The sequence below is a fragment of the Neoarius graeffei genome, chromosome 26 (assembly GCF_027579695.1).
Source record: "Neoarius graeffei isolate fNeoGra1 chromosome 26, fNeoGra1.pri, whole genome shotgun sequence".
Classification (NCBI taxonomy): domain Eukaryota; kingdom Metazoa; phylum Chordata; class Actinopteri; order Siluriformes; family Ariidae; genus Neoarius; species Neoarius graeffei.
In genome coordinates, this window is record NC_083594.1 from 24,671,346 (window position 1) to 24,696,698 (window position 25,353).

The window sequence follows — 25,353 nt, forward strand, 5'->3', positions numbered from 1 at the left end:
TAGTGATAAAACAGTCTTTCAAAGCATAGGAGGCCCCCTCTGGCCACACACGCACCTCCTTTTGTGATGGTCTGATGGCTCTCACTCTGGGTCTATATGCAGGTCTCAGCATGATGGTGATGTGATCAGAGAGACCCAGGTGGGGGAGGCCTTGTAAGCTCCTTTGTGAGTTGTGTACACCAAGTCCAATAAGTTGTCACCTCTTGTTGGAAAGTCCACATGTTGATCTAATTTGGACAGTAAAACCTTTAAATCTGCATGATTGAAGTCACCTGCTGTGATGAGGAATCCGTCTGGGTGCGCTGTCTGTTGTTCACTGATGGCCTGGTAGAGTTAATTGAGTGCCTTGCTCCTAACATTGGTGTTAGTGGTGGGAGGGATGTAAACAGTGACAAGCAGAATTAATGTAAACTCCCTCGGTAGGTAGAAGGATCGGCACTTGATGATGATTGTTCTCCGCTGGCGGAGTTTATAGTGTTTGTGCACAACAGCAGCATTCCGGCACCAAGCATCACTGATATAAACACACACTCCCCCACCACGAGTCTTGCCTCCTTCCATAAAGGCTTGGTCAGTGTGGTAGCATGTTAGCCCAGCTAGCTGGATAGCAGAGTCCGGGATGTTGTTATTCAGCCAGGATTCCATAAAGATGAAAACACAGCAATCCCTCATATCACGTAGCGCAGATCTCATGAGTTCTGTGTGATCTATTTTGTTGTCTAGTGAGCGTACATTGGCCAGAATAAGGGATGGTATCACGGGTCTGTGCGGGCTAGCGGCTAGCCTAGCCTGGATACCTCCGCACTTGCCATGCTTCTGTTTTCTCTCACATCACTTCCGGTGCTTCCTCTCTGGGTGAGACACAGCAGGCGAGTCCAGTGATGTAGTAGTCCGGTGGAGAAGACCCAGGCCTCAAAGTTCCTCTATGACTTTCTGGTCCAAGACGAGATGTTTGGTCATGTTTCCTATAGCTAGAAGGCAGTGGCGACAATATCTTGTGACCGACATTGTCAGCGCACTACTTCCACATGTACGTAGACATAAAGCACACAGACATACACTAGAACATGCACTTTTAGACACTAAACGCGGAGAGAGAGGGGCCACTGCACTCATACGCACCGCCATCTTCAGTATTCAAATACTGAAGATACGCGCTGTACGTGCCGCCATCTTCAGTATTCAAATTCTTCTGACTGCTTCTTGTATTTCTGACCCTTTTGCTTTTTCTCTCACATTTTCACTCTTTGCCTTATCTTCCCTGTGTTGTTCACCAATCGCCTGACCCTTGGTTGTTTACCGGCTCTGATTCTAGTCTCTTGTCTTGGCTTTGACTGTCAGTCTGCACCCCGTTGTCCTCTGCACATACATCTGTAAGTGCCTGCATTCTAACAGAAATTTATGGATTCAAATGGCTCTTTCCACCTCTTTATCTAAACTGTACTAAATCACACAGACATCCTCATAATTAATTGTAACAAGCAATAATTAAACAGGCTAGACGTAACCAGATGTAAACATCAAGCCCCTACTGTGAAATGCAATTTGCATCTGTAATGTTAACCAATATATTTCACTCACCAAGCAGGAGCTTTTGGTGTTTTGTTTTTGAATGTTTTAATGCTTCTATGTGTGTATGCTGTGCTAAGCATTTACTTTTTTTGAATGAAACTACCAGTGTTTTAGGCATTATTATTTTTAGGTATATGTTTTGACTCCTCACTTGTTGCTCATGAATTGAAAGTTTCATGGTGGTGCAGGGAAAGAAGAGCACATACAGTAGCTCACCCTTGTTTTTTTTAAGTGACTGGGAATTTGTGTTCACACAAACTTGATACCAAACCACATTAAAGCTTTTTACCACATTCAGGTTGCAGGACGCTACACTGAAAGTCTTGTTATCTAAGCAAGAAGCCTACTGTTTCAAGTGAAATCACTCAGTTTGCTTGTGCTTTTTAAACTTAAGTGTTGGGCCTGAAAGCAGTTGTTACACAATGCTATGTGGTGCAAAATTAGCAGTGTTAGAACAGAGGTCTGCGTATGCCTACATTATACCACACTTACCTTGTTGGTTAAGTAAAAATCGTAATGTAAAAATTCATGTTGACTAATTGTTACAGGGGTGGCATGGTGCTGTAGTGGTTAGCACTATCACCTCACAACAAGAAGGTTCTGAGTTTGAATGTTCTCCCTTTACCTGTGCGCGTTTCTCCCAGGTGCTCTGGTTTCTTCACACAATACAAAAACATGTCGATTAAGTCAACTGCCCACAGATGAGAGTGTGAATGGTTGTTTGTCTCTGCATTAGGCATGCAATAGATTGGCAACCTGCCCATGGTGTACCACAGGGATTGGCTCCAGCTTCCATCATGACCCTGATGGATAAGTGGTATAGATAATGGATGAATGGATTTAAGAGGGCTGTTAAAATGACAAAACTAGCAGACATAATGTGTGATCTTTGGATCTAATAATCAAGTCAAGTCAACTTTATTGTCAAATATGCTATACATGTTCGACATACAGCACAGATGAAATTTCAGTCCTCTCTGACCCATGGTGCAAACAGGCAATACAATAAATAAAAATAGAATAACTGAAATAAACAATATAAACAGTATAAACACTCTAGATAAGAAATAGACATAGACTAAACACTCACAGCCTATCCCAGCTGACTGCGGGCAAAAGGCGGGGTACACCCTGGACAAGTCGCCAGGTCATCACAGGGCGGACACATAGACACAGACAACTATTCACACTCACATTCACACCTACGGTCAATTTAGAGTCACCAGTTAACCTAACCTGCATGTCTTTGGACTGTGGGGGAAACCGGAGCACCTGGAGGAAACCCACGCGGACACGGGGAGAACATGCAAACTCCACATAGAAAGGCCCTCGCCGGCCACGGGGCTCAAACCCAGACCTTCTTGCTGTGAGGCGATAGCGCTAACCACTACACCACCGTGCCGCCCCAAAATGAGCATATATTTAAAAAAAGTCTTCAAGTTTTATTTGTCACATATAATTGCAAGTAATTACAGTGAAATTCTTATGTACCTTAGGTTGTTGAGGGTATAAAAATATATAGATAAAATAAGATAAATGAAAAACAATAGAAATAAAGGGAAAAAATCTCTAAAACTAGGGGCGGTACAGTGGTGTAGTGGTTAGCGCTGTGGCCTCACAGCAATAAGGTCCGGGTTCAAGCCCCGTGGCCAGCGAGGGCCTTTCTGTGCGGAGTTTGCATGTTCTCCCTGTGTCCGCGTGGGTTTCCTCCGGGTGCTCCAGTTTCCCCCCCACAGTCCAAAGACATGCAGGTTAGGTTAACTGGTTACTCTAAATTGACCGTAGGTGTGAATGTGAATGGTTGTCTGTGTCTATGCGTCAGCCCTGTGATGACCTGGCAACTTGTCCAGAGTGCACCCCGCCTTTCGCCCGTAGTCAGCTGGGATAGGCTCCAGCTTGCCTGCGACCCTGTAGAACAGGATAAAGCGACTAGAGATAATGAGATGAGATGAAAAATCTCTAAAACTATATTAATGAGTGGAAACATGGCAGAGATGTGATGATTGTGTGGTTATGAGTCCTTAAAGTCCAAAGTGCAGTAGTGCATTATCATTATGAAGAGTTCAGCAGTCTGATGGCCTGAGGGAAGAAGCTCCTCCTCATCCTCTCAATGTTGGCCTTCAGCTGTCGGTAGCGTCTCCCTGAAGGCAGCAGGGAGAACTGTCTATTATTTGGGTGGCTGGGGTTGTTGCCGATCTTCCTGGCTCTATCCCTGCAGTGGTTGGAATAAATGTCCTGCAGGTTAGGGAGGGTGGTCCTAATGGTCCTCTCAGCAGAGAGGACCACCTTCCTGAGAGCCAGCTGGTCGCTCCTGGTGGTGCTTCCCATCCAGTTGGTGATGCTCCCACTCAGGACACTCTCAATAGTGCAGGAGTAAAAGTTCCTTAGTGCCCTGAGTGGGAGTTTAAAGTCCTTCAGTCTCCTTAGGAAGTAGAGGCACTGGTGGCCTTTCTTAACCAGGGTATTGGTGTGACAGGGCCAAGAGAGGTCTTGTGAGATGTGGACACCCAGGTATTTGAAATTGTCCACTCTCTCTACCTGGGCCCCATTGATGCAGATGGGTTGGAGGTCCCTCTGCTGCTTCCTGCTGAAGTCCACTATCAGCTCCTTCGTTTTGCTGATGTTGAGTGTGAGGTTGTTCTCCTCACTCCAGTCCACGAGATATTTAATCTCAGTCTGGTAGGCAGACTCATTGTTATTGGAGATGAGGCCCACCACAGCTGTATCATCAGCAAACTTAATGATGGTGTTGGAGTCTGAGGTGGCCATGCAGTCATGAGTGTACAGCAAAGGGCTCAGAACGCATCCTTGGGGGGAGCCAGTGTTGAGGGTGAGGGGAGATGAAGTGTGGCGGCCTACACGTACCACCTGCGATCTGCCTGTAAGGAAGCTGTGGATCCACTGGCACAATGAGGGGTGCAGGCTGAGATCTCACAGTTTTTGGACCAGCCTGGAGGGGATTATGGTGTTAAATGCTGAGCTGTAGTCAATGAACAGCAGTCTAGCGTAGGATCCCCTCTTGGTGTCCAGATGAGCCAGGGTGGTGTGAAGTAGGTGAGAAATGGCATCATCTGTGGATCTGCTGGAACGATAGGCAACTGTAGCAGATCCAAGGTAGCAGGCAGGGAGGAGGTGATGAGGGGTTTGATTAGCCTTTCGAAACACTTCATCACCACAGATGTTAGGGCTATGGGGCGATAGTCATTCAGGCAGCTGGGCTGGGGTTTCTTAGGCACAGGAACTATAACAGACTATTTGAATCAGGTGGGGACAATGCACTGAGAAAGGGAGAGGTTGAATATTACCATGAGGACACTTGCTAGCTGGTTAGCACAGGCCTTAAGGACACAACCTGTGATCCCATCCGGATCTGCTGCCCTCCTGGGATTCACTCTCCTGAGTGCCATCCTCACATTGTGCTCCGTCATGATGAGCGCTGTCTCCTCTCTGCTGGTGATTGTCAGCTCATTGGCAAGTCGTCTCGAAGCAGGCATAAAAGTTGTTCAGTTCATCAGCGAGAGATTTACTGGCGTTTGTCAGAGGAGCGCGAGCTGATTTATAGTCCGTGATGATCTGTAGTCTTTGCCATAGCACCCTGGGATCCTGCTGGTACAGATGGTCCTCCAGCTTCCTCCCATACCACCGTTTAGCCTCCTTCACTGCTTTGCGAATGTTGTAAGAAGCAGCCTTATATTCCTCCATGTTCCCAGTTAACAGCCCGGTGTTGTAGGCAGTGGTGCGTGATCTCAGAGTGTCGCGAACGGTGTTATCCACCCACGGTTTCTGGTTGGGAAACGTCCTGACTATGCTTTTGGGAGTGCAGTCCAAGTCAGTTTCAACATTTGATATGTTGTCTTTGTACTATTTTCAATGAAATATAGAGTTTCCATGATTTGCAAATTATTGCATTCTGTTTTTATTTACAGTTTACACAGTGTCCCAACTTTTTTGGATTTGGGGTTGTACTATAAAACAATTTCTCATGTATTGCTCATACATGTTGTTATCTCATAAGTCACAGCAAAGCAACCTATATCCAAACGTGTGTCAGTGTAAGAATCTGATGGGCCAGGTTTTTTTCACAAAAGTCTTTAAAACAAGGTAACTGTCAGTGTCAGGGACACTACTTAGATAATACGGCCTCCATGCTAAGCAACACATGTTTTCCCTATTCACATTTCAAGTTGTAGTCTGTCTCTACTCAAATAGTCCCTTGGCTATGGATTATTTAAAGAGTCCATGATTGCCAATACTGATAGGTAGCAGGTGTCAGTGATCAGAGGGACATTGCTGGATTTGTGTTGCTAGAGGTAGATATGTGAATAATATTTATTGCTACACTGGACTTCTAATTTGTTCAGCTATCATCATACCATGACTTTGTAATACTATTTTCATCCCACACCTGATGATGTATATTTTATGTTCTTACTTTTGCAATTACTTACTTATAAACTGTTTATCCGCAATATTTTCAGGCTCTGTCATTGAGGGATATGGAATATCACGTATCCTCAAACAACAGCCTTCACTACTATGAAGATCTGAAACACAACACAGCGATCCCATCAAGGCTGGGTTACAATCTTAAAGTTGTAATAGCAACAGACAACCAAACACAGGCTGAGGTAAGTGCAAATTTAATGTTCTTTCTGTTGATTAATTCATTAATTAGTAATGAGTGCACACACAAATGTATGTTTTTAATATTTGGTTAAAGGTTTGTTCTTAAAATTTGTATCTAAATCTTTGAATACACAATCAAAGCTCATTTTTCGAGGACTACACATTGCACTTTTTCCCCAGAGCTTTTTTTTTTCCTTTAATCTATCACACAGTAAGGACTATGAATCATATTACCCAACTTGCATGTAAGCACTTGCTTTTCTGTTTTTAGGACACACGTGAGTAAAACCTGGAGATGCCACAGCTTGCAGTTGTTGTCTTTAGTGCCAATATATGTTCTGAAGTTCACAGAGACAAAATGTGTGTGGTTTTGGTAGTTCGGTGAATTGACGTTGTTCAGGAGCATATGGTCCCGCAAAACATTTGACATGTATCTACTGAGAAGTTCCACTGCAGTGTGAATGTCTCTTAGCCCTTTTTAATCTAGTTTCTGTATTTACTTTTTCATCCTCTCAGTTTTCATTGGCTGCTGAGAGGATTTGTTTAGATTTGAGGAATTGACCAGCATATACTTCTAGAGAATAAATTCTCATTTTATATGTATATGTGTAATGCACGTGCGCACACACACACACACACACACACACACACACGCACGCACACAGTGGTGCTTGAAAGTTTGTGAACCCTTTAGAATTTTCTATATTTCTGCATAAATATGACCTAAAACATCATTAGATTTTCACACAAGTCCTAAAAGTAGATAAAGAGAACCCAGTTAAACAAATGAGACAAAAATATTATACTTGGTCATTTATTTATTGAGGAAAATAATCCAATATTACATATCTGTGAGTGGCAAAAGTATGTGAATCTTTCAAAATAAAAATCAGAAATAGAATCAGAAAGTGTAGCCCAAGAACAATAAACAGGGATGAGGGGGCATACATGCTCTCCCACACCTGGAGCGCCGTCCTGAGGGGGCAACACTGACAGCGGGAGGCGTGACCGACCTGTCAATATTGACAGGGAGGTCACGCCTCCGTAACATCAGCTGATTATAAAGGCACGTCACACACCAACATCCGGGTGACCCTCTGATGAAGACAGAAGTTACACCGTCGAAACATGTCAGGTAAAGGTAAAAAGCTTTTACATGTCTGAAACAAAAGAAAACTAATTATTTTGATTTAAGAAGAAGACATAATGAACGTAATATATTTATGTGAATCTTTGCTTTCAGTATCTAGTGTGACCCCCTTGTGCAGCAATAACTGCAACTAAACGTTTGCGGTAACTGTTGATCAGTCCTGCACACCGGCTTGGAGGAATTTTAGCCCATTCCTCCATACGGAACAGGTTCAACTCTGGGATGTTGGTGGGTTTCCTCACATGAACTGCTCGCTTCAGGTCCTTCCACAACATTTCGATTGGATTAAGTTCACGGACAGATGTCCTGACATTTTCCTTTAGAATTCGCTGGTATAATTGAGAACTTATTGTTCCATCAATGATGGCAGGCTGTCCTGGCCCAGATGCAGTAAAACAGGCCCAAACCATGATACTACCACCACCATGTTTCACAGATGGGATAAGGTTCTTCTGCTGGAATGCAGTGTTTTCCTTTCTCTAAACATAACGCTTCTCGTTTAAACAAAAAAAGTTCGATTTTGGTCTCATCCGTCCAGAAAACATTTTTCCAATAGCCTTCTGACTTGTCCACATGATCTTTAGCAAACTGCAGACAAGCAGCAATGTTCTTTTTGGAGAGCAGTGGCTTTCTCCTTATAACCCTGCCATGCACACTATTGTTGTTCAGTGTTCTCCTGATGGTGGATTCATAAACATTAGCCAATGTGAGAGAGGCCTTCAGTTGCTTAGAAGTTACCCTGGGGTCCTTTGTGATCTCGCCTATGGGTGAAGGATCTGGACTGCAGGCTGGCCAGTTCAGTACCCGGACCCTTCTTCTACGCAGCCATGATGCTATAATTGATGCAGTATGTGGTTTGGCATTGTCATGTTGGAAAATGCAAGGTCTTCCCTGAAAGAGACGTCGTCTGGATGGGAGCATATGTTGCTCTAGAACCTGGATATACCTTTCAGCATTGATGATGTCTTTCAAGATGTGTAAGCTGCCCATGCCACACGCACTAATGCAACCCCATACCATCAGAGATGCAGGCTTCTGAACTGAGCGCTGATAACAACTTGGGTTGTCCTTCTCCTCTTTAGTCCGAATGACACGGCATCCCTGATTTCCATAAAGAACTTCAAATTTTGATTCATCTGACCACAGAACAGTTTTCCACCTTGCCCCAGTCCCTTTTAAATGAGCCTTGTCCCAGAGAAGACATCTGCGTTTCTGGATCATGTTTAGATACGGCTTCTTCTTTGAACTATACAGTTTTAGCTGGCAACGGCGGATGGCACGGTGAATTGTGTTCACAGATAATGTTCTCTGGAAATATTCCTGAGCCCATTTTGTGATTTCCAATACAGAAGCATGCCTGTATGTGATGCAGTGCCGTCTAAGGGCCCAAAGATCACAGGCACCCAGTATGGTTTTCCAGTCTTGACCCTTACGCACAGAAATTCTTCCAGATTCTCTGAATCTTTTGATGATATTATGCACTGTAGATGATGATATGTTCAAACTCTTTGCAATTTTACACTGTCGAACTCCTTTCTGATATTGCTCCACTATTTGTCAGCGCAGAATTAGGGGGATTGGTGATCCTCTTCCCATCTTTACTTCTGAGAGCTGCTGCCACTCCAAGATGCTCTTTTTATGCCCAGTCATGTTAATGACCTATTGCCAATTGACCTAATGAGTTGCAATTTGGTCCTCCAGTTGTTCCTTTTTTGTACCTTTAACTTTTCCAGCCTCTTATTGCCCCTGTCCCAACTTTTTTTGAGATGTGTTGCTGTCATGAAATTTCAAATGAGCCAATATTTGGCATGAAATTTCAAAATGTCTCACTTTCGACATTTGATATGTTGTCTATGTTCTATTGTGAATACAATATCAGTTTTCGAGATTTGTAAATGATTGCATTCTGTTTTTATTTACAATTTGTACTTTGTCCCAACTTTTTTGGAATCAGGGTTGTAATATTGGATCATTTTCCTCAATGAATAAATGACCAAGTCTAATATTTTTATCTCCTTTGTTTAACTGGGTTCTCTTTATCTACTTTTAGGACTTGTGTGAAAAATCTGATGATGTTTTAGGTCATATTTATGAAGAAATATAGAAAATTCTAAAGGGTTCACAAACTTTCAAGCACCACTGTGTGTGTGTAATAAATATATATATATATATATATATATATATATATATATATATATATATATATATACACACACACACACACACACACACACACACACACACACACACACACACTACTGTTCAAAAGTTTGGGGTCACTTTGAAATTTCCTTATTTTTGAAAGAAAAGCACTGTTCTTTTCAATGAAGATCACTTTAAACTAATCAGAAATACACTCTATACATTGCTAATGTGGTAAATGACTATTCTAGCTGCAAATGTCTGGTTTTTGGTGCAATATCTACATAGGTATATAGAGGCCCATTTCCAGCAACTATCACTCCAGTGTTCTAATGGTACAATGTGTTTGCTCATTGCCTCAGAAGGCTAATGGATGATTAGAAAACCCTTGTACAATCATGTTAGCACAGCTGAAAACAGTTTAGCTCTTTAGAGAAGCTATAAAACTGACCTTCCTTTGAGCAGATTGAGTTTCTGGAGCATCACATTTGTGGGGTCGATTAAATGCTCAAAATGGCCAGAAAAATGTCTTGACTATATTTTCTATTCATTTTACAACTTATGGTGGTAAATAAAAGTGTGACTTTTCATGGAAAACACAAAATTGTCTGGGTGACCCCAAACTTTTGAACGGTAGTGTGTGTATATATATATATATATATATATATATATATATATATATATATATATATATGTGTGTGTGTGTATATATATATATATATATATATATATATATATATATATATACACACACACTAGGGTGCAGGCACTTACGGATGTATTTGCAGGGGAAAGCGGGGAATAATCAAGAACAAAGCCAAATTGTGAATCAAAGTCATGGTCAGAAGGCAAGCAAGAGTCAGTCGATCAGCTAACACGGCAAAGTAGAAAAGACAAGAAGCATAGTCGAAAGGAGATAGCGAGAGTTAAAATAACAAGAAGCAGGCAGAGAGATAAAGGATTGTTATGAGCTGGAAAACAGATTGATACTTCGCACTGAAGGTGTGTGAGGGAGAGGTTTAAGTAGCGTGGTTGCTGATTGTGAATGAGCAACAGCTGAGTTCAATGTTACGGTGATGGGGGTGCTGTGACTCTTGGGTACTGTAGTCTTGAGTGGCCATGTTTGTAGTTTGGTTAGTGCTGCTGGTATCAATGCCTTTACTGACAGGACACCCCCCCACACACACACACGGAGCTCCCACTGGGAGCTCCATACTTCCTGGGGCACCCTCTCCCCCTAGGTGCGGGTTTATCAGGGTGTTGAGCATGGAACTCCTGTTTTAAGAGGATCCAGGATGTCCTTGGCTCCCACCCAGCTTCGTTCTTCTGGCCCCTCACCCTCCCTGTCTACCAGATACTCAATTTGACTTGCTCTGCTTCTGGAATTGAGTTACCTATTTATCTGGTAGATGGGCTCACCTTCTAGGCTTAAAGGTGGGTGCTCCTGGACGAGTGTTCTCAGCAAGTGGACCTGGAATGGCAGGTTTTAAACAGGAGACATGAAATGTTGGGAATATCTGACTGGGGGGGGGGTTTAACCTGTATGAGACATCATTATTACATCAAAGTATCTTGAATGGACCGATGTATCATTGCCTGTAGTTTTCGGCATGTGTTGGGTATTCTGAGGTTTCTTGTGGAGACCCATACTCTGTGACCAGGAGAGAAATATGGGTTGCTACTTCTGTGCTTGTCACCATATTCCTTGTACTTGGCATTGACCATCTCAATACACTGATGTACCTCTTCCCAGATAGCTTAGCTGCAAGAAAACCAGTCTTCAACAGCTTGAACTTGTGCCGGTGTGTTGTTCCAGGGAACATGGGTGGTTGGTAGCCAATTATGTGCTGAAAGGGGGTTAGTTGTGTTGCAGAGTGCTTACTGTAAGTGAGTTTTGTGCATACTCAGCCCATGGGATGAAACGTGACCAGTCCCCCGGTTCCTCATGCAGAAAATTCATAGAAAGCATCCAATCTCTTGGTTGGCTCATTCTACTTGGCTGTTGGACTGGGGATGATAACTGGATGTGAGACTTACTGAGACTCCTAGCTGCTCCATGAAGCGGGTCCACAAGTGTGAAATGAACTGGGGGCCTCTGTCGCTGACTATGTCCTCAGGGATACCAAAGTATCTGACTATTTGTTGAAACAGTAGTTCAGCTGTCTGGAGTGCTGTAGGGATGCCTGGTAGCAGAGAGAGTTTCAGTGCCTTGGAGAACCTGTCAACTGTCACCATGATGGTGGTATTGCCCTGGGAGGGTGTTAAATCTGTGATGTAATCGATGGCTGTGTGTGAACAAGGTCTTTGAGGTACCGGAAGGGGACACAACTTACCAGCTGGAGGTGTTTGTGGAACCTTCACCTGGGCACACTCAGAGCATGATGTGATGAACTGGTTGATCTCTGTGAACATGTTCTCCCACCAGTACTTGTTACTCAACATCTGGTGAGTTTGATGACTGCCAAGATGTCCCATAGTGGGAGACGTGTGAACCCAGGTGATGAGTCACCCTTGGAGATGCTTTGGGACATAGAGAAGGCCAGGTGGAAGGCTGACTGAAACTGTCCTTGGTTGAGAGTTCCTTATCTCTTGATCTAGGTCCCAAGTGATGGACTGTATGAAGCAGTTGGATGGAAGAATGGAGTGGGTAGCAGGATCCTGGCGTGACAAGACAAAGGTGTGAGACAGGGCATCTGCCTTAGTATTCTTTGACCCTGGGTGGAATGAGATCGTAAAATTAAAACATGTGAAGAAGAGTGCCCATCTGGCTTGGGATGGATTTAGTCTCTTGGCTTTCTTGAGATACTCTAGGTTCTTATGGTCAGTGAATATTATGAAGGGATGAGTGGGTCCCTCCAGCCAGCGTCTCCACTCCTTAAGAACAAGCTTGATGGCAAGCAGTTCACAGTTCCCAACATCATAGTTTCTCTCTGCAGACATGAGCTTCTTGGAAAAGAAAGCCAAAGGATGAAGTTTTTGTCCTTCACCAAAACATTGGGATAAGACAACTCCTACTCCTGCGTCAGATGCATCAACTTTGACTATGAAAGGCTTGGTTGGGTCGGGATGTTGCAGAACCAGGGCAGAGGTAAACATGCTTTAGAGCCCATTAAAGGCTTCCTCAGTTGAAGGGTTCCACTGAAGTCGTTTGGGTCCCTTCTTGAGCAGGGCCATTAGGGAAGCTGCGATCATGCTGAAACCTCTGATGAAACAACGGTAGAGGTTAGTGAAGCCCAGGAATCAGTGAAGGTCCTTTATAGATGTGGGTACTGGCCAAGATGTGACTGCAGAAACCTTGGAGGAATCCATGCTGCCTCCTTCTGAACTTATAATGTACCCCAAAAAGGAGATTCAGTTATGATGGAATTCGCACTTCTCTGCCTTTACGTAGAGATGGGATAGTAAGTGTTGGAGGACAGCTCTGACATGTTCTTGATGACTTCTCTCATCAAGTTCAAGTTCAGTGTTTGTCATATGCGCAGTAAGGACATGTCCACTTGCACAATGAAATTCTTAGTTTGCTGTTCACCATGAATGCCAATTACAAATAAGTAAATAGATGGAAGAAGTAATACAAAGTAAGGCAATATTGTGCAAAAATAAAAGCAAAGAAAAGCAAAAGCAACAACAACAAAAAAAACACCCAGTGTAGTACAAAATAAAGGTTAAATGTAGTGCAAAATAGGTAGTGTAATACAAAAATAAGGCAATGATCAGATGTAGCAGCAGAAGGGCAGTAATGTGCGAATGTGCAAACAATGTAATCAGATGTAAACAGTCAAGGAACAGCAGCAAAAAGGGCAGTAATGTGCAAACAAATGTAAACAGATGTAAACAGTCAAGGACAGTTTACAGGGAGGTAGTCCATGGTTATAGACTCCTGTCAGCTGTTCAGGAGTCTGATGGCGGTGGGAAAGAAAGAGTTATTTAGTCTGACAGTCTTACATTTCAGACTTCTGTACCTCCGGCCTGAGGGTAGGAGTGTGAACAGTCCGTGCTGGGAGTGGGTGGGGTCTTTGAGGATGGAGGCAGTTCTCCTGTGGACTCTGCGGTGGTAGATGCTCTGCAGAGAGGGCAGTGGAGTTTTGGTGATCCTCTCAGCAGTCTTCGCCACCCTCTGCAGGCATTTGCGGTCCCTTGCTGTAGTGCTGCCGTACCACACAGTGATGCAGTTGGTCAGGATTCTCTCAATCACACAGCTGTAGAAGTTGCTGAGGATCTTGGGTGACATACCAAACTTCCTCAGCCTCCTCAGAAAGTACAGCCACTGTTGAGCCTTCCTAACCAGCTGTGTGGTGTTAAGTGTCCATGTGAGGTCCTCACTGATGTGAACACCTAGGTATTTGAAGCTGCTCACCCTCTCCACCTCAAGCTCCTGGATGAACAGTGGCTGATGAGGTCTCCTCTCCTTCCTCATGACCACTATCATCTCCTTCATCTTGTCCGTGTTGAGGGTGAGGTTGTTGTCCTCACACCATGACACCAGACTGGCCACTTCCCTCCTGTAGGCCATTTTGTCACCGCCAGTGATGCGTCCTATCACTGCAATGTCGTCCATGAAGTTCAGGATGATGATGTCCTTGTGGGAGGCGACACAGTCATGGGTGAACAGAGTGTAGAGGTGGGGCTGAGGATACATCCCTGTGGGGTGCCAATGTTTGTGATGATGCTGGATGAAGTCCTATTACCAATCCTGCCAGTCTGGGGCCTGCCAGTCAGGAAGTCGATGAGCCAGTCACAGAGGGTGGGGTGCAAACCAAGTGTGGACAGTTTATGGATGAGTTTGTGGGGGATGACTGTGTTGAAGGCAGAGCTGTAGTCAACAAAGAGCATCCTGATGTAAGAGTCTTTGTTTTCCAGGTGGGAGAGGGCATAATGGAAGGCAGCAGCGATGGCATCTGAGGTGGACCTGTTGAGCCTGTAGGCATACTGCAGGGGGTCCAGGGTTTCCGGTATGCTGTTCTAAATGTGGGCCAGTACCACTCTTTCAAAGCACTTTGAGATGATTGGAGTGAGTGCTATCAGCCTGTAATCATTCAGGCAGGTGGGTGGGCTCTTGGGAAGAGGGACAATGGTTGTGGTCTTGAAGCAGGAGGGAATGGTGCTCTGGCTGAGGGAAAGGTTGAAGATGATGGTGAAAGCATCGGCCAGCTCATTGGCACATACTCTGAGGGCCTGCCCAGGGATGTTGTCTGGTCCAGCTGCCTTCCTGCGGTTGATCCTCCTCAGAGCTTTGTGTACTTGGCCTGATGAGGCTGTTGGTGTGCGCATGTGTGTGCCTCCTCTCTGTGTTGTAGCTGGTGGTCTCAAAGCGGGTGTAGAAGGTGTTGAGGTCATCCATCAGGCTGTCTGTGGAGCTGATGGTGCTGGTGGTGGTCCTGTAATCCGTGATGTGCTGCAGGCCTTGCCACATTCGCCTGGGGTCAGCAGTAGAATAGAAGCCATCCAGCTTCTCTCTGTACTGCCTCTTGGCCACTGTAATGGCTTTCCTCAGTCCATACTTCACCGCTTTGTACTCCATCTCATTGCCTGATCTAAATGCAAGAGAGCAAGTGCGCAGCATGCGTCATACCTGACTGTTTACCCAGGGCTTTTGATTGGGGAACTTCATGATCTGTATGGTGGGTATGATGCTGCAGACACATGTGCTGATGTACCCAGTCACATACTCAGCATAGTCCTGTATACTGACAGAAGAGTCCTCCAAAGTGGCTGCAGCTTTAAACACATCCCAGTCTGTCCGAGCAAAACAGTCCTGAAGGGTGCTCTCAGTCTCTGGGCTCCAGAGTTTGACTTGTTTGGTGACAGGGTTTGTTTGCTTTAGTCTTTGTCTGTAGGCTGGATACAGGAACAAAGAGAGGTGTCCGAAGTGGGGGCAGGGTGCGGCCCTGTATCCACTGCGTATGTTGCTGTAAACATGGTCCAGTGTGTTCTTATCATGGGTGGGGATGTCCACATGTTGGTAATATTTAGGGAATATAGTCCGTAAATTGCACTGATTAAAGCCACTGGCGATGATCAAAACAACTTCGGGATGAGCCTTCTCTAACACACTGATGTCATCATGGAGTTTACTGAGTGCTGCCATGGAGTTAGCTCGCGGGGGATGTAAACAGCGGCCAAAAACACAGCAAAGAATTCCCTTGGTAGATAATAGAGGCAGCATTTCAGTAATAACAGCTCCACATCTGGTGAACAGTATCTCCACACCAAGCACAGCACTCTCTTATTTCCCCCTGAGTTGTGATTCTGGCTCTTAATTCATCTAGTCTATATATCTCCACACCAAGAGTTGTTAATAAACACACACACACACACACACACACACACACACACACACACACCTCCCCCTTTAGCCTTACCGGAGGCTGCAGTCCGGTCTCCTCGGTGTACAGAGCGAGTCTGTAGCTGAATGGCACATTCTAGGGTTTTGTCAGAGCCAGGTCTCAGTGAAAATTAGAGCACAGTACTCTCTTATTTCCCCCTGAGTTGTAATTCTGGCTCTTAATTCATCCAGTTTGTTTTCCAGAGACTGCACGTTAGCTAGCAGGAGGCTGGGTAGCGGTGGTTGGCTATCATGAGCTTTTAGCCTAGCATGGAGCCCCCCTGCCTTGCTTGCATCGTCATCTCCGGAGCACTCTCCTGGGGTCAGCATGCTCACTTGAGCCTGGTGCTTCAGGGCCTTCCTGGGGCTCGTGGTGGTTGCTGGAGCGGACTATGTTTTGTAGCTCCGGTGGTATAAAGCCAGTAAATTCCAAATGGCTGTGTGTGTTAGCGATGTCCAGCAGTGCCTATCTGTTATATGTTAGCAGTGCATGACATTTGTGCATGGTTGAAAAAACAGAAAATACACAAAAAAGAAGAAAAAGCTGGCATTCAAGAGTGGAGCGAGCAAACATGTCTGCCTCGAGGGGCGCCATGACGTTTGGCGCTATCAGGGGAGTAGATCAAAATATCATTGATGTATGCAATAACATTTTTCTAGCATGTCCCTTAGTACGTCATTGATAAGGTACTGAAATACACTGGGAGCTGAAGAAAGGTCATATGGCATTACCTGGTATTCAAAATGACTGGTGGTTGTGCTGAAAGTAGATTCATCTCCCTTCTTGATTCTTATCAGATTGTAGGCACTGCGCAGGTCAAGTTTGGAGAATATTTTAGTGGAATTAAGTTGTTCTAGGGCAGGTGGAATGAGAGGAAGAGGATAGGCATACTTGACTGTGACCTGGTTAAGCCCTCTGTAATCTATGCAAGGTCAAAGGCCACCACCTCGTTTCTCCATGAAGAAGCAGCTCGCTGAGGCTGGTGATTTGGATAGACAAATGTATCCCTGGTTGAGGGCTTCCTGGATATATTCCTCCATGGCAGCATGTTCCTTCTGGGAAAGGGGATATATTCAACCATGCGGAGGTGACATACCTGGTAGAAGGACGATGGCACAGTCATATGGTCGGTGAGGTGGTAGCCCACAGACCTTACTGAAAACCTGCTGTAGGTCTAGATAACACTCTGGGACATTCTCCATAGAATCTGGTTGTGGGCTCTCCACTGACATTGAAGAAATACAGAGTTGGGAACGTAAAAGACAGTTTTGAAAACATGTGGGGGACCATTGGAGAATTTCCTTGTTCTGCCAAGAAATCAGTGGATCATGAAGTTGTAACCAAGGATACCCAAGAATGAGGTCATGATGGACAGTGGTGGTCACATAGAGAGATGTGTTCTGAATGGAGTGCTCCCACCTGGAAGTGGACAGGAGCAGTTCAAGTAGTGACAAGGCCATCACCTATGGGTCCTCCATCGATGGTTTGAATGCTGAGTGGACTCTGCAGAGGGGTTGTGGGCAGGTTGTACTTCTGGACGATTGCATTGTTGATAAAATTCCCCTCTGCCCCTGAGTCTACAAAAGCAGATAGAATGTGTGTGGAGGACACCAACTTTAACAATACAGGCACCTTAAACGATTGTGCATTAAATTTTTCTTTCAGGACTCACCACACAAGTTGTGGCTTCCACTGGGTTAGAGCGAGACAGACAGATGGGACACTGGTTGATTTGATGCTCTGAACTCCTGCAGTAAAAGCACAGACCATCTCTCTTCCTCCTTTCATGTTCTGAACGTTTCAGATGAGTGTTGGAAACTTCCATTGGTGAGGTTTCCTTAGATGGTTGAATGGATTCGGAACTCTCCTTGAGAGAGGGTTGGCTGGTAAGTAAATGATCCAACCAGATCGCTAAGTCAATAAGGGAATGAAATAATTGTTCATCCCTACATGCCATTTCACTGAGAACCTCAGGATGAAGACCTTGGCAGAACACTGCCTTCAGTGCCAGTTCATTCCATTCACTGGCTGCTGCCAGAGTTCTAAAATCCAAAGCATATTCAATGACTCTTCTTGAACCTTGTTTCATGGTGAGAAGACTTTCTCCGACTTCGATTCCCTCAGATTTGTGATCAAAAACTTGTTTGAAAAGCTTGAGAAAAATGCTCATACAAAGTTATGTGGTCTCCTTCATTCCTCCACACAGCACTTGCCCCCTGCAATGCCTTGCCATTGAGAAATGATCGAAACTTAGCAATCTTGTGTTTGTCTGAGAGTTTGGGCATAGTAGAGAAATACAAGGAGCAGTGAAGCAGGAATCCCTTACAGGCATCCCTTACATCCCCGGCATACTTTTCCGGAACAGGGAGCTGTAACACGGGACTAGAAGATGCAGGCACACCTCAGGGTGTGTAAGGAGGGCCTGTGACATCACAGCTGCAAGCTGTGCTATCCATGTGTTGAGGTCTGCAAGCATCTGTTGATGTTCTCCTAGTAGATGTCTCTGAGCGTTCAGTGCCGTTTGCTTCACCTCCTCAGCTACATCCATTGTAGGCAAAGTATCCTGTCAGGGTGCATGTACTTACGGATGTATTTGCAGGGGAGAGTGGGGAGCAAACAAGAACAAAGCCAAATCGTGAAGCAAAGCTATGGTCAGAAGGCAGGCAAGGGTCAGTCAATCAGCAAACAGGGCAAAGTAGAAAAGACAAGAAGCATAGTCGAAAGGAGATAGTGAGAGTCAAAATAACAAGAAGCAGGCAGAGAGATAAAGGCTTGGTATGAGCTGGAAAACATAGAAGGATACACTGAAGGTGTGTGAGGGAGAGGTTTAAGTAGTGTGGTTGCTGATTGTGAATGAGCAACAGCTGAGTTCAATATTCAGGTGACAGGGGGCGCTGTGACTCTTGTGCATTATAGTCTTGAGGGGCCATGTTTGTAGTTCGGTTAGCGCTGCTGGCCTCAATGCCTTTACTGACAATACACCAATCAGCCATAACATTATGACCACTAACAGGTGGAGTGAATAACTGATTATTGAATGGCACCTGTCAAGGGGTGGGATATATTAAGTGGCAAGAGAACAGTCAGTTCTTGAAGTTGATGTGGTGGAAGCAGGAAAAATGGGCAAGCATAAGGATCGGAGTGACTTTGACAAGGGCCAAATTGTGATGGTTATATGACTGGGTCTGAGCATCTCCAAAATGGCACATCTTCTGGGGTGTTCCAGGTATGCAATGGTTCATACCTACCAAAAGTGGTCCAAAGAAGGACAACCGGTGAATTGGCAACAGGGTCATGGGTGTCAAAGACTCAATGATTTGTATGGGGCACGAAGGCTAGCCCATATGGTCCAATCCCACAGAAGAGCTACTGAAGCATAAACTGCTGAAAAAGTTAATGCTAACAGTTTTCTGTTTTAGCCAGTATTAACTTTTTTAACCCCAAGATTTTACTTTTTTTTTTTTGTAATTCGCCAACAGTGATGCTTAAAGATTTTTTTTTTTTTGCCTCTCTTACCATCCTCCTCACTGTACATGGGATCCAAATAAACTTGGGTCCTCTTGCAGGCAAGTTTGTAACAGTTCCATTTGGTGTCCACATTTTATTATTGCCCTAACAGTAGAAATGGGCATTTGCAGATGAGTATCTGGGTTTTTTTAATAACCATTCCCTGACTTTGAAGGTCAACACACTTCTCCCTCATTCGGTTTGTGTGATCTCTTATCTTTCCCATGTTGATGGATGACTAAGTGAATTTGGCCTCTGTCCATAATTCATGACTTCTTGATTAACTGGGGTACAAATATGAGGATATTTGTACCCCGGTTAATCAGGAAGTCATGGATTATAGCAATTTAATTGGGAACCATGCTTCAGTTGCATTGTGTTCACTAATTTCCAGGGGTGAGAATTATAGTGGCACATGTGTTTTTGTTGAAAATAATTATTTCATGATGAGGGATTTGTTTTCTCAGAATAAATTTTTCAATTAAAGGTTGGATTTTTCTCATTTTTTTCAGTCGGAGATGAAGCCACTTCACCAAAAGATGGACTGTTTCTACCCCTTTTTACTAATCTTTACAAGAGGTGCAAATAATAACGGAGGGCACGTTATTTTGGGCTATATATTGTATTTATATTTGACACATTCACTCCAGGGCGGCACGGTGGTGTAGTGGTTAGCGCTGTCGCCTCACAGCAAGAAGGTCCTGGGTTCGAGCCCCGGGGCCGGCGAGGGCCTTTCTGTGTGGAGTTTGCATGTTCTCCCCGTGTCCGCGTGGGTTTCCTCCGGGTGCTCCGGTTTCCCCCACAGTCCAAAGACATGCAGGTTAGGTTAACTGGTGACTCTAAATTGACCGTAGGTGTGAATGTGTGTGAATGGTTGTCTGTATCTATGTGTCAGCCCTGTGATGACCTGGCGACTTGTCCAGGGTGTACCCCGCCTTTCGCCCGTAGTCAGCTGGGATAGGCTCCAGCTTGCCTGCGACCCTGTAGAAGGATAAAGCGGCTAGAGATAATGAGATGAGACATTCACTCCAGCTAGGCTGAAATGAATTAGGGAGGCAACAAATTATAATTTTGTAGAGAGACCCTGATGTGGGTGGAGCACAGAAGCACGGCAGGCGGTTATTTGCGTTCTTACTTATTTTCTTTATTGCTGCTTTTCAGCACACAACTCACTCAGTCACGTGCAATTATTGAGCCCTCGGTGCCAACCTCCCCTTCTCACTCCTTTTACAGGGTGCGGTTACTGGAGAAGACACACAAACACACGTTAATTGACAACAGGTGTAGTGACACGACCACTCACCTTCCCTGACTCCGCCCTCCATTCACAGACTTGCGCTCGGCCATGCCCCCGCTGCCACAATTTATAACACAAATATTATAGTGTTAATGACTATAAAAATGTTTACCAAAACCAACAAAAAAACTTTACACGTTGAACTTCAAGATGAGGAACAGCCTAAGCTGCTGGGAGAATAAAACAAATATGTACAAAACTATTAACTTGCATTCTTTGAAGATGGGTAATAGTTTTGATTGAACATTTTGGTCAGTGCATAATCCTGTATGTATTTCATAATTTTGATGACTTAATAAGAAAGAAGACCTTGAATTATTTTTAAGATGCTACTTTAAGATGCAACTCAGGAGCCAGAGGCAGTTGGATGAAACACTTAAGCTTCTTCAAAAACCAGAATCCATATCATGACTTAGATTGCAGTCAGACAGGGTCATCATAGACAATTCTAATACTCAAAGTCAAAACAGCCAGGCTAAATTCTTAAGGAAATACCAGAGCAAATGACTTAAGCATGAAGGCTGTTTCTCAGTACCAAGAATGTCAGGAATTCTGAGAGGAATGTTCTTGCAATATTATCCTGTAAGAATTCACAAGCAGGCTCACAAGTCCAAAAAGCAATCTGGTACAGTTTTATTTATGTTTAGTCCTACCAACATCCAGTTAAGTTGATGTTACCATGGAAACAAGCTAACCTCCTACTGAAGAAAGTCAAAACGTACATCTGCAGTAGGCACTGCTTGTACTTAATGAGCAAATATTCAGTGACTGTATATTACCACTTTTTTTTTCAGAATCTCATTACTTCTGTCAACTTTGTTTGTTTGCCTGTTTGCAATGTAACTCAAAAAGCAGTGAACAGATTTTGATGAAATTTTGAGGAAAGGAGAGCCGTGGGCCAAGGAACAATTAGATTTTGATACAAATCTGTATGAGGATCCAGGATTTTTTGTCCATTCCCAATGTAACTCACAAAATAGTGAACAGATTTTGATGAAATTTAGTTTACAGCTTTAATATTATCATATGTTCAAATGATTTGATTTTGCTGTTGATATGTGGCTTGGTAGATGTATGCACTCTACTGTGTACCCTTCTTGATTTAACTTATGTATCATTCATTCATTTACTCATCTTTAGTAACTGCTTTACCCTGGTCAGGGCCATGGTGGCAGGGACACTCCCCTTAATGAGATGTGAATCCATTATAGGGCTTCATGTGCACACACATTCACACACTTGGGGGCACTTTAATATAGCTAATCCACTTACTGGCATGTTTTTGGGAGGGAGAGGTTTGTCTGGAACTGTTTAATCCCTTTCCTACTGACTCCTGAAGGAATTCTGACCAATCATCCCCTTACTTTCAGGCATTCTTGACTAATCCCTCTCAATCCTGCAGACAGTTTGTCCAATCCCACATGTTATTACTTTCACCTGACCACAATATTTTCTAACAAGCTGGGCATACACTGTGCGATTTTTGGCCCGATTTTGACACGATTTTCACTCGTGCGACTATTTTGGAGATCGGGCCGAGTTTTGGCTCAATTGTGCGTCTCGGATCGTGCAGTATACATGGGGTAACGACAAGCGATTAACACCTCACGACGACCTCCCGATCGATCGGATGAAAATCAAACCTGTTTGAAATCCTGAGCATCGCATCCAAGCATCGCATCCGAGCATCGCATCCGAGCATCGGATCGTATAGTGTGAGAACAGGAATCGTAAGCTGCGTGCTGTTTCTGGGCATACACTGTGCGATTTTTTTCAATTGCAGTATTCAGCTGCTGCTCACACTGTACAAGCGAATCACAGGGGTAAACAGCACGCAGCTTACGATTCCTGTTCTCACACTATACGATCCGATGCTTGGATGCGATGCTCGGATGCGATGCTCAGGATTTCAAACAGGTTTGATTTTCGTCCGATCGATCGGGAGGAGGTCGTGAGGTGTTAAACGCTTGTCGTTACCCCATGTATACTACACGATCCGAGATGCACGATTGAGCCAAAACTCAGCCCGATCTCCAAAATAGTCGCACGAGTGAAAATCGTGTCAAAATCGGGCCAAAAATCGCACAGTGTATGCCCAGCGCGATTCATACGTACAGTGTGAGCAGCAGCTGAATACCGCGATTGAAAAAAATTGCACAGTGTATGCCCAGCTAGTTGGCTCTGTTTCTCAAAATATAAAGAAATCAGTAACCATCGTGACTCTTCTTGCAACAGCTCAGGGTCATGTTGCTGACACATGAATTAAAGTAGTAAATGCATCACACAGTGTTGCTTGAACACCATATACTCTCACTGTCCACTTTATTAGGAACACCTGCACATTCATGCAGTTATTCAGTCAGCCAATCATGTGGCAGCAGTGCAGTGCAAAAAATCATGCTGATACAGGTCATGAGCTTCATTGAAAGTTCATATTAAACATCAGAATGAAGAAAAGGGTGATTTTGTGACTTTGATCTTGACATGGTTGTTGGTTCAGACTGGTTTGAGCTTCCAGGAAAGATATAGAAATTCAAAGAATCATTCATTACACTTTACAACTGTGGGGAGTAGAAAAGCATCTCAGCATGCACAAAATTTGCGGGGGATGGGCTACAATGGCAGAAGACCACATTGGGTTTCATTCCTGTCAACCATGAATAGGAATCTGAGGTTAATGCACAGGCTCAGCAAAACTGGACAACTGAAGATTAAAAAGAAAAAAAAATCACGTGGTCTATTTCCAGCATGATGATATGCATTGTGCTCCTCTCACCTGATTGGCTGAATAACTGCATAAATGAGCAGGTGTTCCTAATAAAGTGGACAACTACTATGTTATGTTAATGAACATGGCTTTTCTTTGTGCCACAAGCTTCATAACTGGCCTTCAGGCTCCCATGAATTTTTATGGGATCCTGTGGATCCCAATCCCAACACACACCTCTAGTGTGAGAAAACTGGACAATCTGGATGAAACCCTGCAGACACAGGGAGAATGCACAGATTAATTAAAATATAAAAAATGGAAAACCTTATGGTTAATTCTGGTTTATTCCTACAGGATTCCCCACCAGTAAAATTGGTCAATAAACGGACAATATTAATCTGGGATATTCCAGCCACTAATGGCCTGATCCACATCATTGAGGGACCGCTAAAAGCACCTCCTGTCATTGTGAGTGCTCAGTTATTTTATTTTTTCTTTTACTTTAAATCTAAGTTGTCATTAACATAGAAGACCAGTGGTATAAAAAGTTTGGAATAAAATAATCATATTTTAACACAGATTTATAAAGGGAACAATAATGAAAACATTATTTGAATTTCTCTCCATTTCTTACATTACCTTGGCTATTTATAGAGCCCATTTTCAGGAATGGGAACGAATTGGTATTACTCTAAGCTGAGGGATTTTTTTTTTTTGCATGTTTTGATCATTTCCAGGTGACCCCTCTAACTCCTTCAACTGTGTACTCTCAGTCCAGTGCACCCACTGTGACTGCCATTTTGATTGTTATTTTTATTGGAGGCGTGATTGCTGGTGTGGCATATTATTTCCTGAAACATAAGAGTGATGGCTTTCGCTTCCAGTATTTTAAGGTGAGTTTGTTTCCATAAATGAATAGATTTCAAATATGTTTATAAAAATAGTTTACAGTAGTTTCCAGGGAAGACAAGATGGATGGATGGATGGATGGATGGATGGATGGATGGATGGATGGATGGATGGAGGTTCAATGAGAGTTTATGCCAGGCATATTTAAGGTTCATAAATATTTTAACGGGGTGGCACAGTGGTGTAGTGGTTAGCACTGTTGCCTCACAGCAAGAAGGTTCTGGGTTTGAGCCCAGTGGCCGATGGGGGCCTTTCTGTATGGAGTTTGCATGTTCTCCTTGTATCTGTGTGGGTTTCCTCTGGGTGCTCCGGTTTTCCCCACTGTCCAAATACATGCATAGGTTAATTGGTGGCTCTAAATTGACCGTAGGTGTGAATGTGAGTGTGAATTGTTGTTTGTCTCTGTGTATCAGCCCTGCAATGATTTGGTGACTTGTCCAGGGTGTATCTCGCCCATAGGCTGGGATAGGCTCCAGCTTGCCCGTGACCCTGCACAGGATAAGCGGTTACAGATAACGGACGGATGGATGGATGTTTACATAAAGTGCATCAATGCAAATAATAATATGAATATTAATTATATCTATATTAATAAATATGCATTAAGGATTCTTTACACAGAATAGTGTGTGTGTGTGAATTGTGCATATACAGTATGCATTTCTAGACTGTGATCAAGTTCAAGTTATTCTTGTGCACAAGGATGCATGCATACTTTGAACTTCTCCTGATCATGCTTGTGCAGACACCCAGCGCTTCTGATAAATGTCTGGTGACTTTATGCACAGAACTAGGGCATGTTTTACGCATGCTTTGATAAATGAGACCCCTGGTGTTTACACTTGGTCAGTTCATGCATGTTAAGTATCAGAATTATATCTGGATAGGCACATATGCACATGGAATGCATTTAAACCATGTAAAACACTTCAGGAGGTTTGACATGCAGCCAGTTAACCAGATGTTATATAAGTGTAAATATATACAGCATCTCTCTCTTCAAGTCACATTTTACAACCCCTCCCAATACTTTGTCATTAATGGAGCAGAGTAATCATGAAAGACACAAAAAGTTGACTTGCATAAACAAAGCATTTATGAGCAAGATACTAGA

The 25,353-nt window shown here is 43.8% G+C and overlaps 1 protein-coding gene across 5 annotated transcripts in view; it reads left to right on the forward strand.

Moving 5' to 3' along the window:
- stab1 (stabilin 1) overlaps positions 1 to 25,353 on the forward strand; it is a 403,938-nt gene that overhangs the window by 373,769 nt on the left and 4,816 nt on the right. For all 5 annotated transcript variants that reach the window (XM_060910924.1, XM_060910926.1, XM_060910928.1 and 2 more), the window contains 3 exons: positions 6,051 to 6,200; positions 23,685 to 23,798; positions 24,068 to 24,223. In XM_060910924.1, coding sequence (XP_060766907.1) covers positions 6,051 to 6,200; positions 23,685 to 23,798; positions 24,068 to 24,223 — 420 coding nt within the window. The remainder of the gene's footprint in view (positions 1 to 6,050; positions 6,201 to 23,684; positions 23,799 to 24,067; positions 24,224 to 25,353) is intronic.